General features: G+C 37.4%; 1 protein-coding gene across 6 annotated transcripts in view; it reads right to left on the bottom strand.

The window, feature by feature from the left end:
• Positions 1 to 199: 199 nt before the first annotated feature.
• LOC136754807 (myosin heavy chain, embryonic smooth muscle isoform) overlaps positions 200 to 13,160 on the bottom strand; it is a 45,164-nt gene continuing 32,203 nt past the window's right edge. For all 6 annotated transcript variants that reach the window (XM_066710948.1, XM_066710947.1, XM_066710950.1 and 3 more), the window contains 14 exons: positions 13,058 to 13,153; positions 12,798 to 12,935; positions 12,353 to 12,445; positions 11,855 to 12,061; positions 11,224 to 11,328; positions 10,467 to 10,619; positions 9,796 to 9,963; positions 8,811 to 8,984; positions 8,285 to 8,374; positions 7,765 to 7,848; positions 6,982 to 7,100; positions 6,586 to 6,694; positions 5,522 to 5,685; positions 200 to 4,144 (listed from right to left, as the gene is read on the bottom strand). In XM_066710948.1, coding sequence (XP_066567045.1) covers positions 4,033 to 4,144; positions 5,522 to 5,685; positions 6,586 to 6,694; positions 6,982 to 7,100; positions 7,765 to 7,848; positions 8,285 to 8,374; positions 8,811 to 8,984; positions 9,796 to 9,963; positions 10,467 to 10,619; positions 11,224 to 11,328; positions 11,855 to 12,061; positions 12,353 to 12,445; positions 12,798 to 12,935; positions 13,058 to 13,153 — 1,812 coding nt within the window. In that variant the 3' untranslated portion in view covers positions 200 to 4,032. The remainder of the gene's footprint in view (positions 4,145 to 5,521; positions 5,686 to 6,585; positions 6,695 to 6,981; positions 7,101 to 7,764; positions 7,849 to 8,284; positions 8,375 to 8,810; positions 8,985 to 9,795; positions 9,964 to 10,466; positions 10,620 to 11,223; positions 11,329 to 11,854; positions 12,062 to 12,352; positions 12,446 to 12,797; positions 12,936 to 13,057; positions 13,154 to 13,160) is intronic.

Genomic DNA, 13,160 nt, shown 5'->3' with positions numbered 1-13,160 from the left:
ATAGAGTTCCAATTAAATGTTGGGGAAATTAATCCTTCAAAATTGCCTGACATTTAACTGCTGACAAAAGAGGACTCTGAAGAGGTATGAAGGAAGTCTTACCTATAAAACCTACAAGAAAATGTATTTAAGCACTGCCACATATTTCATGAGTCAGTCAATTAGAAGTTCTGGATGACAGTCATAAAGCAACAACATACAGTATGCACAGTAGAATTTTTAATAATGTAATTCTCATTTACCAACTTATTACAATTCACCGAAGAATACATTTTTATAAAAGAATAAATACATCTTCTCTTAACCAACCTTTTCAAAATATACATACAGTAAGAGAATACAAGTAGACTAAAATAATTGTGCTTTTTCCCATTTAAAAAAATAATAAAATGTGCATATATTTTCTTAACAAACATTAGCAAAATTTCAGAATATTTAGTGAGAGTCTCTGAAGGTATGTTTGCCTTGAAATCAGAATACCACATTTACAAAAAAAAAATTCAGTACCCCTCAGTCATGTAAACTACATGTAAACTGGCCCAGAGGGGTTACGTAAAACTAAATTGTACGGTGTCCCTTTATGGTGTTTAAATGTCCCTCCCTTCAATTCCCTACATGTTTAATGGTAGTGAGCTCGATTTCCAAATCTAATCCCATTTTAGAGTGTTCATTTAATATAATTTACATGATTTCATTTGACTACATATATAAATGTTAGAAGGTCTTTTGAATTATTTCAACCATTTTAAAAGAAAACAGGCTTGTGTGTGCATTTAGACAAAGCATGGTTTCAAATTACCCAGTTACCTTCTTGCTGATATTATGTAGGCCTCTCTCAAACGGTTATTTACTATACTGGCAACAAATTATTATTTGGGAATAACATCTGACTGATAGGCTTACAGCAATGATGACAATAATACCATAGTATGAGTAAAAACACATTGGTCATCTTCAATCATCAATAAACTATTTGGGGTGGGGGCTATTATTAAACTACCATGTATTTTATTTATTTACATAAGGTTTGACTGTAGCATTAAGGCCCAGAGTATATACCATTGTTAAAGTAAAGTATCTAATTTTATAACCTAGAAAAACCCAGGACAAATGGGAAAACACATTTTAGATGCAAGTAGAAGAAGCGAATATAAACAATTCCACGCCTCAGAGGCCTCCTGGTTTCCAAACCTTCAGCCTGTTCATTTATGTTGCAAATTACTCACATAACTCAATTTACCTTTCCCACATCATGCAGCTGAGGGTTTAAAGCACCAATAAAACAAGTCCTCAAACAGTAAAAGAACACCTCTACTCTAAAGTGCATTTAAGAGGGAAAACTGCATTTTTAGTTACATGACAAGGAATCAAACAAATCCATCATTAGAAGCAGTCCAGTCATTTTTAGATAATTCAACTGGCTTCCTCTTCAGAGAGCAAAAAGTGTACATTATAGTACTGAACTATTTTAAAACGGTGATCCCAAAATACATGTTCTTAATTCATTTGTATACAAAACATAAAACACAATTTTGCTTGGTGTAATTTAAACATTGTGATTGTGAACTAAGCCAGTGAGCATTCAATTGGTATTTGGAGCAAAATAAACATGTTCATGATACTACTGCAGTGTGCACACTTTTACATATAACATGGCTTATTATTAAATGTTCTCTTCTGTCATGCCATGCTTGTGCTAGGTCTTCACCATCTAGGGTACTTCATTTACTGATTAAAAAATACTGTTCAAGCTGCTAACTGTCAAATGGTAATACCTCCGGAAGATTAATTTGATTTAGCAGCACTGGCTACTGCCTTCAATTAATGCATCATATTTACTTAAATTCTTCCCTGAACATTTTGTTTGTGTTTTTCTGACATAGTAGCTGAACTTCACTCTAAAACATGTCTAAAAAGAACTACAAATGAATCTCAGAGGATTAACAACAACCTCAAACAAATGTTTTCAAAGAAACACTAGAAAAGTGTGTATTTTGTAAGATTTGTAAGTTTGGCCCTTTTTGTAAACCAGTAGTTCCCAACATGTGGCACTGCAAAAGAAGTTTAAACCTATACACTAGAGTACTCGACAAAATACATAAATATACAGATATGACCCCATATCCCTAGCCAACCACAATGTAAGCCAGTGTTTAACATTTGCTGAACCCAACACTGTTTTAGGAACATGCTTAAATGTACAAACTTAAATAACTGAACATTCAATAATGCCGATCGAAAACTGACACTGACATTGAGATGGGGGATGGGGGTGTGGCTGGCAGTGTGCAATGAAACTTTCCTTTTTGGCATTTGTAATTTAAAATGATACATTTGTCAGATATTACCCTGATTATATTTTTTCTCCCGTCTCTTACAAAATACACAAAGTACCTGACTCGGTTATCCCTACTGGAGGGAAGGTCAAAACATACTTATGAGAACATAACACAGGAGGCAAAAAAAGTAATAGCATAACCACTATGTGGTCAATGCAGTTTCACCTAATGTTCTGGAAACCTTTTTCCACCGACTCTCTTAGGCTTCAGGCTTTAGGCGTCAACCTTGCTTGATTCAAAGGATTTCACCACACTAAAGACCATGTTTTTCATTTGCCAATCAAAAATAGTCACATAAACAGTGAGTATGAAATTTGGGCCAACACAGACATCCTAGGAAGCCTGCATCTGGAGGTGTGGGGACCCACTACAGGTCTTATGCAGATTACTTTTAAGTATCAAAACATGTAGTGATGGTATGAGTTCATTTTTCTCTTCAGGTTTCTGCTGCTGCGCTTGCTTTTGCCATTACTTCCAATCCCACATCAGAAACTGGGGCCTTCCAAGTGAAAACGACATCCCATAGTGAACATTGATTATCTTCTTTTAAGCTCCTGGATAAGAAAGGATTTGAATAGTACTTGCAGAACAAACAGCAGTGTCCCATTCTTTCTTTTGAGCTTTCATCCACATTTGGGGATCCAAATGTAGTCCTCGCAAGATCTGATAACCCTGCCCCGCTTTTGTAGTGATCACATTGCAAAACTGATCCAGAGGTGATTGTCACCACTTTTACCAAAGGGAATTTAAAATAGTAAGGCAGCTCTCAAATGAGATCATGAGATGAGTCTCTGCATTTTGGATGATCCCAAGGCAAATCCTGAAATCCATAGCTTAAACTTCATCTTCCTATAAGGTTTCCTTTTTAATCACATTCTGTCTCTCCAGCATATACATACTTTGTTTTATAGAAAACAAAAGGACAGTGTCCATCCTCAACTCTGTGGTCTGCTTGAGCTCAGTCCATGGCTGGAGTCGGGTTTAAGAGGGTAAAGCATGGATAGGTGAGGGTGCACATGAAGAAAGCTTTTTCCACGTGCAAAACAGCTTTAATAACATACAGTTCAGCATCTTGTTCAATGAAACCACATGGAAGTGCATCTTAGTGCTGCAAATCATAATGATACAAATCCCTGTCAACTCCTCAGATGTTTAGATATATAATAGATTTCTGAGCAGACCTTGCTCTTATACATCCAAACTATTACAATTCTTGAATTAAGACTAAATACTTTCTCTAAAAGATCATGCAAAAATGCAATTATATTCCAAAAGAAAGCTCATGACTAAAGAAAAAAATAATAATAATAATCCCTCCCTATGCATTTATATTGCAGCAGCAACAACAACATAGCAGAAAGAAGTACTGAACATTATTTACATATATATATATTTTTTTGGGGGTACATTTTCCCTGCAGACTCATTTAAGCAACCCCAGAAAATCCCAACATAATATAAAAGTCTGCCATTCTAGAGATTCATCCAGATTCTGGAAATGTACCCAGTTTATGATTCCTCAGTTAATAATTAACCGATTAAAAATGTGTGTGCTTGGGAAGTCCTTAGATTAAAAAAAAAACAAAAAAAAAAACGTTTCCTTATTTCAGACAATTAAGTGATGGAGATTGTGAGAATAGGGGTTCCTCCTAGTAGGTATTGCAGATACTATTAAAGCTGGTATATTAAGAACATTATATAAAATGTGTGGGTTGTTGCTTTGAAGAGCCCTCTTCTTCATCCTGACTGTCTAGGTCCAGTCTGAAGTTGTCCAGGGCTTGCCTCATTTTAAGAGACTCGTTGCGCCTGCAGGGAGAGAACACAAAGCCGGTGTCAAAGGCTGAATAGTAATATCTATGTTTGCCAGCTTGAAGAGACCTGGCTCTCTAAGCTGTGTTGGCCTGACCAAAGTGTTTTGATGTGCACTGCCCTTTATTCATGAGCAGACATCTTTGCAGACAATGATTGCCATTAATTGCTAGAATACTGTTTGTTGCTATGGTATATCACTCAATTGAACGGCAGACATGATACATGCACTACTTGCAAAAGATACCTAGCTCTGCCAGTTTGTTTCTTTTAAAAGGCAACTCTTAGAAAAATAACCTTCTGCAGTATTTTAGATGTAGTTCTATTGCACTACCATAGACTTAGTACAGTAAAGCATCAATATATTGTAACTATTTCAAATGCTGGTTCCCAGAACTGACAATTACAAAACATTGTCATTGATAAAAGAACAAAAAAGAAAAATACAAGAAAACTACCTTAATACAAGGACGTTTTACTTGGCCTGCTGCTGTTTTCCTCATTATGAGCAAAAGGCTGCCTGGCTGAATTTATGTATATTTGCACAGTAGGTGTGAGCACCTGTAAAATGCCTGTCTGTGTTGGTTTCAATCCAAAAACAAACAGACTTTGTTATGCAGGATTAACTTAAACTAATTTAGATACTGAAGGGCAGATTTCACATACCTACATTAGCAGTAGTCTTGAACTACCCAGTGTTGTTTTGGTTTGTTTTATGTAGGACAGTCCAAGGATAGTGCTAATATAGTCTGTGAAACCACCTGTATAACTTTGATTCTCCACAGTCAGACTTAATAGCAACTCCCGATAAAACAGAGTTGATGGCAATAAGTAGAAGGTTAACAACACCGCAGCTCTCAGAATTGCCAGGTTTATCCCCTTGGTGAGAAACAAACATCCTGACCTTTCCTTTCCAAGGAAGGGAAGTCATTTATTTATATAACACACCTACAATGAATTCTCCCTTTCTTTATGTGGTAATAAGTCACTAGAGGCTGGGTGTTCTTGGTTCTGGGTAATTTATTTGATAATGATCCTTTTATCAAGTCATAATTAATTACTATAAAATCAATCCTACTTCATGCGATAGCATGTGCTGCTATTAAACTTGTGACCTTGTTGACAGTGTGACAAAGCCAGAACTGCCGACAATCTACACAAACACTCTACTACTTCACATTCCTATATCGTGCATCCACATGTTACAAAGAAAAATAATATACATTGGCTTTTTCTCTATTTCCCTTTCAGATGTGATAGTTCTCTGGTAGAGTGGGGATTCAAATATTACAATATAAGCAAATGCCAATGAGGATTACCTGGCTGTGATTGTCTAGAAGGGCCCAGTAAGTGAAATTGTAAGTAAAGTCTTACTTTATCTGGACTTGCTGGTCCAGGAGCTGCCTCTGCAGACGGCTGATGGCCTCGCGCTCCTCCGACAGCTCTCTCTGAGAGAGTCGGAACTGCGTCTCTTTGCGGCTCATCTCCTCCTCGGCCTCATTCAGCTGCCGTTTCAAGGTGCGCATCCGCTGGGTCATCTGAAACCGTGGTCACAGGGTCAGCCCACACAGTCAGGACAACATAAACACACGCTCAGAAATAATACTGTAATTGGAAAATTGCCTCTGTGTACATACATACATGCCAGGGAAGGCTCACATTGAGTCACAGGCCAACCCAGAGGCAAGACCAAAGACTGTAGCACTATAGAAGAACTTTCTGATCTTCTTGCTGCCTGTTTGTACATTGCCTGGAGGGGAGGCAACCATTAGGCCAAGGCCTTAAGCCATGGACTCCCAGAGATTTATCTCCTACAACAGTGATTTATTTCTTCCGTGTCCAATGATTTACTTTTACATTTTGTATTTAAAACTATCTTATATGTTTTTTTTAATCTGTGAAGTGCGGTGGCAACCTTTGTGAAGGGTGCTATACCAAATAGAAATTGATTGATTGATTGGATGAATTGGCTATGATCTAATGTGACCTTTCCTATACTCTGAAGTATAACCAACTACTAAAAGAGCTCCCCCAATATACACTGTTAAAAACGGGACCATACACCATGAGGAACAACCAATTTCACACAGTGTTAATAATTTAGTATAGTACATGGCTATGGCTGTTCACATACTGGGGCAGGTCTATGGAGCTGTACAGTCTTTTTATGATTTTAGTGTAAATATATACCCCCAGTATGGTACTGTGTGTGTATATATATATATTAAGAACTGAAAACATCTACCAATTAATTAATTCATCCACACATGCATACAGCAATGTCACAATGTACACCAGTATTTGTACACACAAACCAAAGATACGTACACACAACTTCAGGATGAGTACGCAGACTCGACCTGATCACAATAAGAGCACACATTTGATATTTACACAGATGGCTCTCTATCGCCCCTGTGTGGTGAATCAATCATTACCAGGTCTTTCTGTTCTTCCGCCAGGCGGTGTTCTTCCTCCACCTGGTCAGTCAGCTCTTTAATCTTTCTCTCCAGTTTCCCAATGTTGTTCGTCAGAATGATTTTATTCCTACCGCAACAAATCAGAAGCAGTGTTAAATGCAGTAAGCTGAAACAAAACAACACTGAAGTGCAGATTTCTTCCTAGCTGTGGGTAATAAAGTTGTACCATAGAACTGAAATTCCCCTTAAAGAGATGCTTTGAGGCCAGTTGCATAAACAACTTAAGTATCAAAAATAGCAGCTTTCAGCTTAACTAGCGTTCAATCTTTAATGTGGTATGGTACACCAGTAAACTGAAGGAGCACAAGTTATTTTCTGTAACTGGCCATTGTTCTTGAATGGTCCCCCACTGACCTCTCCTCTGTTCTCAAGGAGTTCTCCAGCTCTTTGACCCTCAGCTCAGCTCTGGACATGACATCCTCCTGCACTTTGGAGTTCTGCAGCTCGTGAACCTCAACTCTCAGGTCCCTGATCTGAAACACAGTAGGAACAAGGAGAATTAGGAACATGCAGGCACTGGCTGCAGCTATGTTGCAGGTGAATTGCTATTCTTTACAGTGGCACATCATTCTTCAACCCATTTGTACTTAAGTGCTCCTTTTAAGTGAAACTGTTCTGTTACGGAGCAAAGAAGTGACACTACCCCATCCAATGTAGGCCTTTTCCTATTGGATGATGTAATTTCAGTGCAAACTACAGATGGTATTTTAAGATTTCTTTGTTAGAAAAATATATCCACTAATGGGACATTGTTTTTCAAGAGTCTTTTTTCACATAAGCAGGGATCAGATAATACTGAGAATAAAAGGTTACTGATAAAAATATACTGCCAGCAGCATTTGTCTCCAATGTAATGTATAGTTGCTAATCATTATACTATCAACCAGAATTGTATAAAATTTATCTTAAAGTATTACTCTAAAAAAAGTACATATAATACAATTTTAAATGTAAATTATGTTGAAGTAGTTATGTTGAGGTCTAAATGTAATACTTGTCACTGACACCTTCTGAACACACCAGAAACAGACAAAATACAATATATAATAAATAGTAATAACTACAAAAACATCTACTATAGAACAGATTTTCAACTCTCTATCCTGTTACAACAATCATTACTCATCAAACATGTACCTGTCTCTCCAGCATCACTTTCTCACAGTCCAGCTGTTCCCTCAAATCTCTTTCTTGTATCAACTTTAGCTGAAGTTGATCCATCTGTAATGTACAAGTAAATACAGTTTTAGCATGCAGAAAAGCAAGTACAGCTTACAGTGTTAATAATTATTTTTTAGTGTTAGAAAGTGTGTTAATTGTGTAAAACGAAGGTAAACTACAGTGAGGAGTGAGCTTATGTATTTAAACGAATGCGTCTTTCACCACAGATGTTTAAATAGTTAACTAGATAGAGGTTATACCCAGGAGTAACTAGTAGAAATAAAACTAGTCAGACCTAAGAAGAATACATTTTTGAAAAATCTTAGCAGAAAGAGAAAGCTTAATTTGTTTACTGTAATTAACAATTAAATGATACAAAATATTTAAATACATAATAAATGTAGATCAAAACAACAATAAAATGACAGTACAACTGGCAGTTTTAGGGGCGGAAGAGTTCACATCATTGAGTGAAGTAGTCAATATACAAATGTACCTGTTCTTGGGCTCTCTTGTTCTTGACAGCCCACCTCTGTTCATTGTCATGCATTTCTTCCAAGTCGCTCTCCAGTTCAATCATCTTTTCCTGTCACATTAACACAGGCAGTACCAAGGTATATTAAATTGTGCCAATGATATGGTTTCTTCTCAGTCAATCCACACCACCATTTCCAACTTCTGTGCCGAATGGTTTATTTATCTACTGTGCTTCATGTGTACAATCATGCTGTAAAGCCACAATTGTTTGGTGAACAGCACTAGGTCAAGTAAAGATTGTTTATTTGATTAAAGTGGACTTCTCAGTTTATATAAGAGAAGAGGAGACTCTGCCCATTGAAGATCTCTTCCAAGCTTTAGGAATCACCAAGTAAAATGACAGCGAACATACAGTTGAAACCCAGGTATGGAAAAACTATAGTTAGAGCTTAAACTACGAGAAGCAAAGGCTAGTACTAATCGAAATGTTGATGTGTTAAATCTACGAAGAAGGAGAGGATTTCAACGTGGTACTGCGAGACTACCTGTGCCAGTTTGAGGTGTTTGGCAATGTCCTCTTTGGCTTGGACTGCAGTCTGGACCTCCATCTGTAGGTCTTCCAGGCTCCTCTCGGCCTGCTTGCACTGCAGCTGCAGACGTTCCCGCAGCTGAATCTCCTCCTCCAGAGACCTCTCCTTGTCAATCAGCTTACCGGACACCTGAAGCACACAGACACAACCACTTATTATGATTAACCAGACTGTGAGTCCATACATGAGGGGTGAGGGGTTACAGCATTCCACCCCTGCCATGCCAAAATCCCCCAGAAACCCGGTTAACACATTTCAAAATTGCCCCCTCAAACACAAATATCATTAGAGCAAAATTTTAATTGACTTCTTGAGGTGTAAGGCTCACGCATAGCACATTTTAAAGAGTCAAGAGGAGGTGTACTGCACAAGTACCAGGTGATGGCCAGAGGTGTTTGATAACTGTGAAATACCATGCTGTGTGTGTGTGGAAGAGGTGATGAATGAGTTATTTGTCAACATTTCTTTCAGCACATACTTGCAAACCATATTGGTAAATGTTTAAGGAATTGATGATTGACTTAAAATGTTTATTAGCTTTTATGCAGCTTATTGCAATGTTATCTCTTACGAAAGTATACTTTTAATTTACATACTATATCAAAATTGTAAGCCCCTTTTAATTTAATTTTATCTTTGGGATATATTGATACCAAAAATTGAATTTCATCTGAATTATTCTTTGCAGTGGAACTGTACCTAGAACATGACTTTTCTGGAATTAAGTAAATGGTGCAAATATGTTTTAATGCCTTATAAATGAAAGTCTAACTTAGTTTCTCAAATCAGACATGGTGGTAGTGAGGAAAAGTCTCAGTTCACACTTCAGTTAGTAATGTTTAATAAAAAGGTTTCTGTGGTGATCAAGTTTAACAACTCTTTGTTTAAATGTTCAGAGAGGGGAATCTGACAGCGAGGCACTAAAGCCAAGTTACAGTACCTCTCCTTGTAATCGGTTGACAATCATCTGGGCCTTCTGCAACTCCTGTGTTCTCTGCAGAAGGTTCTCCTCCAGATCTGCAACTCGCTGCTGGGAGTCATTCTTCAGCTTCTGGAACAGGTTCAACTCAGCTGTGGACTGGGTTGAGATCTGGAGAGCCTCTCCCAGCTATGAAAACACAGAATCCAGTTTAATTTAGCCAGCATTGGTCTTATTTTAATCACAGCCTCTCTGCAGTTGACTGCATTAGCTTTTTAAACACTGATCAAAATGTCTGAATAGTAACAAAGACTCCTGAAAACCCACATGCACAAATCCACAGCATTTGAATGAGACTGGGATTGAAATGAGCAACAGCAGAGAAAATAACAAGACCTGTCACATGACGCACCAGTATAATCTCTTTTAGGCCTCAATTGAAAAAAGTTGACTGTCAATATTCACTGATCTACAATGCATCCTTAACAAATATCCTTTAGTTACAAGCCATGAGCAGACATACTGTAGAATGAAAAAAACACTGGTCACAGCACCTTTCACACAGAATGTTTTCAAACTACAGTGGCTATAGGAAGTTTTCACCCCCTTGGAGTTTTTCACATTTTGTTGTGTTCATGGGATACAAGCTCAACAAAACCATTCCAGCTCACTCGCTCTACCACAGTCAGTACCTCTGTCTCCAGTCGGAGCACTTTGTTTCTCAGGTCAACAATAATCTTGTCTTGGTTCTGCTTTTCTGTTTCAAGCTCTTCCATTTTCCGCTCTGTCAGCCACAGTTTCTCAGAAAGATCCTGGGTTTGCTGATTTTGTTTCTCCATGTTTTCCTGCAGAAAACCACAACATAATGAAATAAATGTTTTACCTTTCTCGTTTTGAGCTGATGAAAATGCACACAATAATGACATTACAAAAAGCACATTAAATACTTGCCTATTGCACTCTTATATATTCAAGAGAAGACATTTTCAGCATTAATGCAAAAATGATTACTGGGTGGCATATGCTTTGATTCCATAATAATAAAAAAAAAAAAGTGAGGAGAGGTTTTTGGTTAAATGTTAAAGTAACTAATTAAGATAAGTGTATAGCTTTTTATGATGCATGTTTTTCCCCCTTTAGTTTTAACTCTGATCATAAACTTCCTTGCCCAACACATTTAAAATGTGCTATCCAAATGCTTAAATACCCAAATGTTACAGGAAGTGTTTTTGGAAAAGCTGAGGCAACTGTAAAACTCATAGAAGAGAGAGGAAGAATGTTAAACTAAACCACCAGATATTTTCAAGCATCCAAATTAAAAAGTGACTGTTTATTCTCAATGGCTTGGACCATATACCAGACTAAACAACCAGAGGCTGTGCTTTTTAATCCTGGTTAGAGAAAATCTCTATAGCAATGTTTTTCTCAAGCAAAACATGATGGGTTTACCTCAGCATCTTGTATCTTGTTCTTTAGAGACTGCTGTAAGTAGTTGAATGCATATTCTTGAGCATTGGCTTCCACCATCACCTCTCTTGCCTGTGACAGCTCTGACTGTAAAGAAAACACATAGCGCTGGTTTCAGAGACTCAGGCTGGGACTAGTTGTGGACTTGGCTGGTCCAAGACAAGTGCTAAATTGAGGTTTGTGAAACCAGCTAACAATACTGAACGCACTTCAGCGTGTCAGCTTGGGATCACATTTCAAAACATGTATTCCCTACACAGGTATATTTAGAAATCTACTTCTGTAGCTCTAGATTTAAAAGTCAAAACTACTTTGCAAATCCTTATGTTACAATTTTCAGAACTGGAAAATTATTTATTATTAAAAATGGCAAAATATTTAATTTGTTCCTCACATTGAAGAACATCCGAGTAGATTAAAAGAAAAAGTATAATCCTGGTAACTATAACATTTAATAGGCTAATAAACTCTTGAGCATTAACTAACTTTGTTTTGACCAAAACAATAAAGAACTCAAGTCTTGAAAGTCTTAAAGGACTGAAGGAGCAGGACAGGTGTGTGTGTATGCTTTATCCAGTACGTGTGTGTGTTTGTAGAATCAGCAGTACTGTACCTCCATGTGTGCAAAGCGGTCGTTCAGCATTGTGTTTTCTCTTTCCAACTCCACCACTCTATCCATCACCCTCTTCAGTTCTCCTTGCAGCTGGGTATTTGTCCTGAGCATGTCCTCGTTGCTCACCAACAGCCCTCTCATTTCGAAGCGGATCTGGTTCCTCTCCTTGTTCATCTCCACACTCTCTGCCTCCAGAAACTGGTTCCTCTGGAGAAGCATGACCGATATTACAATCCCTGACAGGTGCCCCTGCATATCTCCTCAAAAACATGACTCCACCTTAAAGCAGCTGGTTGAGGCCACAAGCAAATAATAGAAGATCTTAAACAGAGACAATGATGTCAGTTTAAACCCAAGTTCGCATTTTATTATCAACCATTCCATTAAAAGGTTCTTCCAAAACATACAACATTTAACAATATCTAAAGTATATACAGCTATATAAATAAAAAGGTAACCTTTAAATCACAGTAAGACCGTAAATTAAAAAGTTGGTACCTTTTGACAGTTGTCTAAAAGCCGTGTGAGTTCTTCAATATAATCTCGTTTGTTGTGAACTCCAGGTCTCAGTGCAGGCAGACTAGTCATTACCTGTTCACAAAGTAAAGGAAATGCATCTCAATTAACAAATAGCTAAAAAATAATAAAAAATAAAAAAAGCACTTGTTACAAAAAAAATTGGTAGAAAATAATGAAAGTAATTACAAAATTATTTAATTTACTGTCCAAAAATAAAAACTACATTTTCAAAAATGTAAATGAAAGTTGTACAAGATCAATGCTTATTTATTAATGGGTACATAAAATATTTACTAAATGTAATGAGAATTTTACTTGCCGTGAACAATATATGAGTGCACTCTCTGCAGGCATACAACTGATGTTCATTGAGACATTACCAGGAAAAAGGGTTCACTTTTAAATGTTCAGTACAATCTCTTACCGCCCTCTGTTTGTTCCAGGTGTCATAGGCAGTGAATCGACTGCGAGGGGAAAGCATTGTGGGAGAGGGAACAGGGCTACTGCTTCTGCTGTTGAAGAGACTGATTTCAGATGTGGCAGGGGACAGAACTGGCATACTCTGGAGAAGGAAAATGACAAGAGAATCAATTACAGCAAGTCACAAGGAGGTGGAGAGCAATTAAACAAAATCACATGATGCATTTCATTTGGGAATAAATGATTACATTAAACCATCTTTACCTTATACTCCGAGATTCTATTGATTCGATCATAGTCAAGAGATGGTGTCTTATAGGGGCTGTTGAATACGCGAGATGGGCTGTCTATGCCACTCATCTGAAGT

The sequence above is a fragment of the Amia ocellicauda genome, chromosome 8 (genome assembly GCF_036373705.1).
Source record: "Amia ocellicauda isolate fAmiCal2 chromosome 8, fAmiCal2.hap1, whole genome shotgun sequence".
Taxonomy (NCBI): Eukaryota; Metazoa; Chordata; class Actinopteri; order Amiiformes; family Amiidae; genus Amia; species Amia ocellicauda.
The sequence above is the reverse complement of the archived record's forward strand: the minus strand, read 5'-3'. Positions and strand labels throughout refer to the sequence as shown.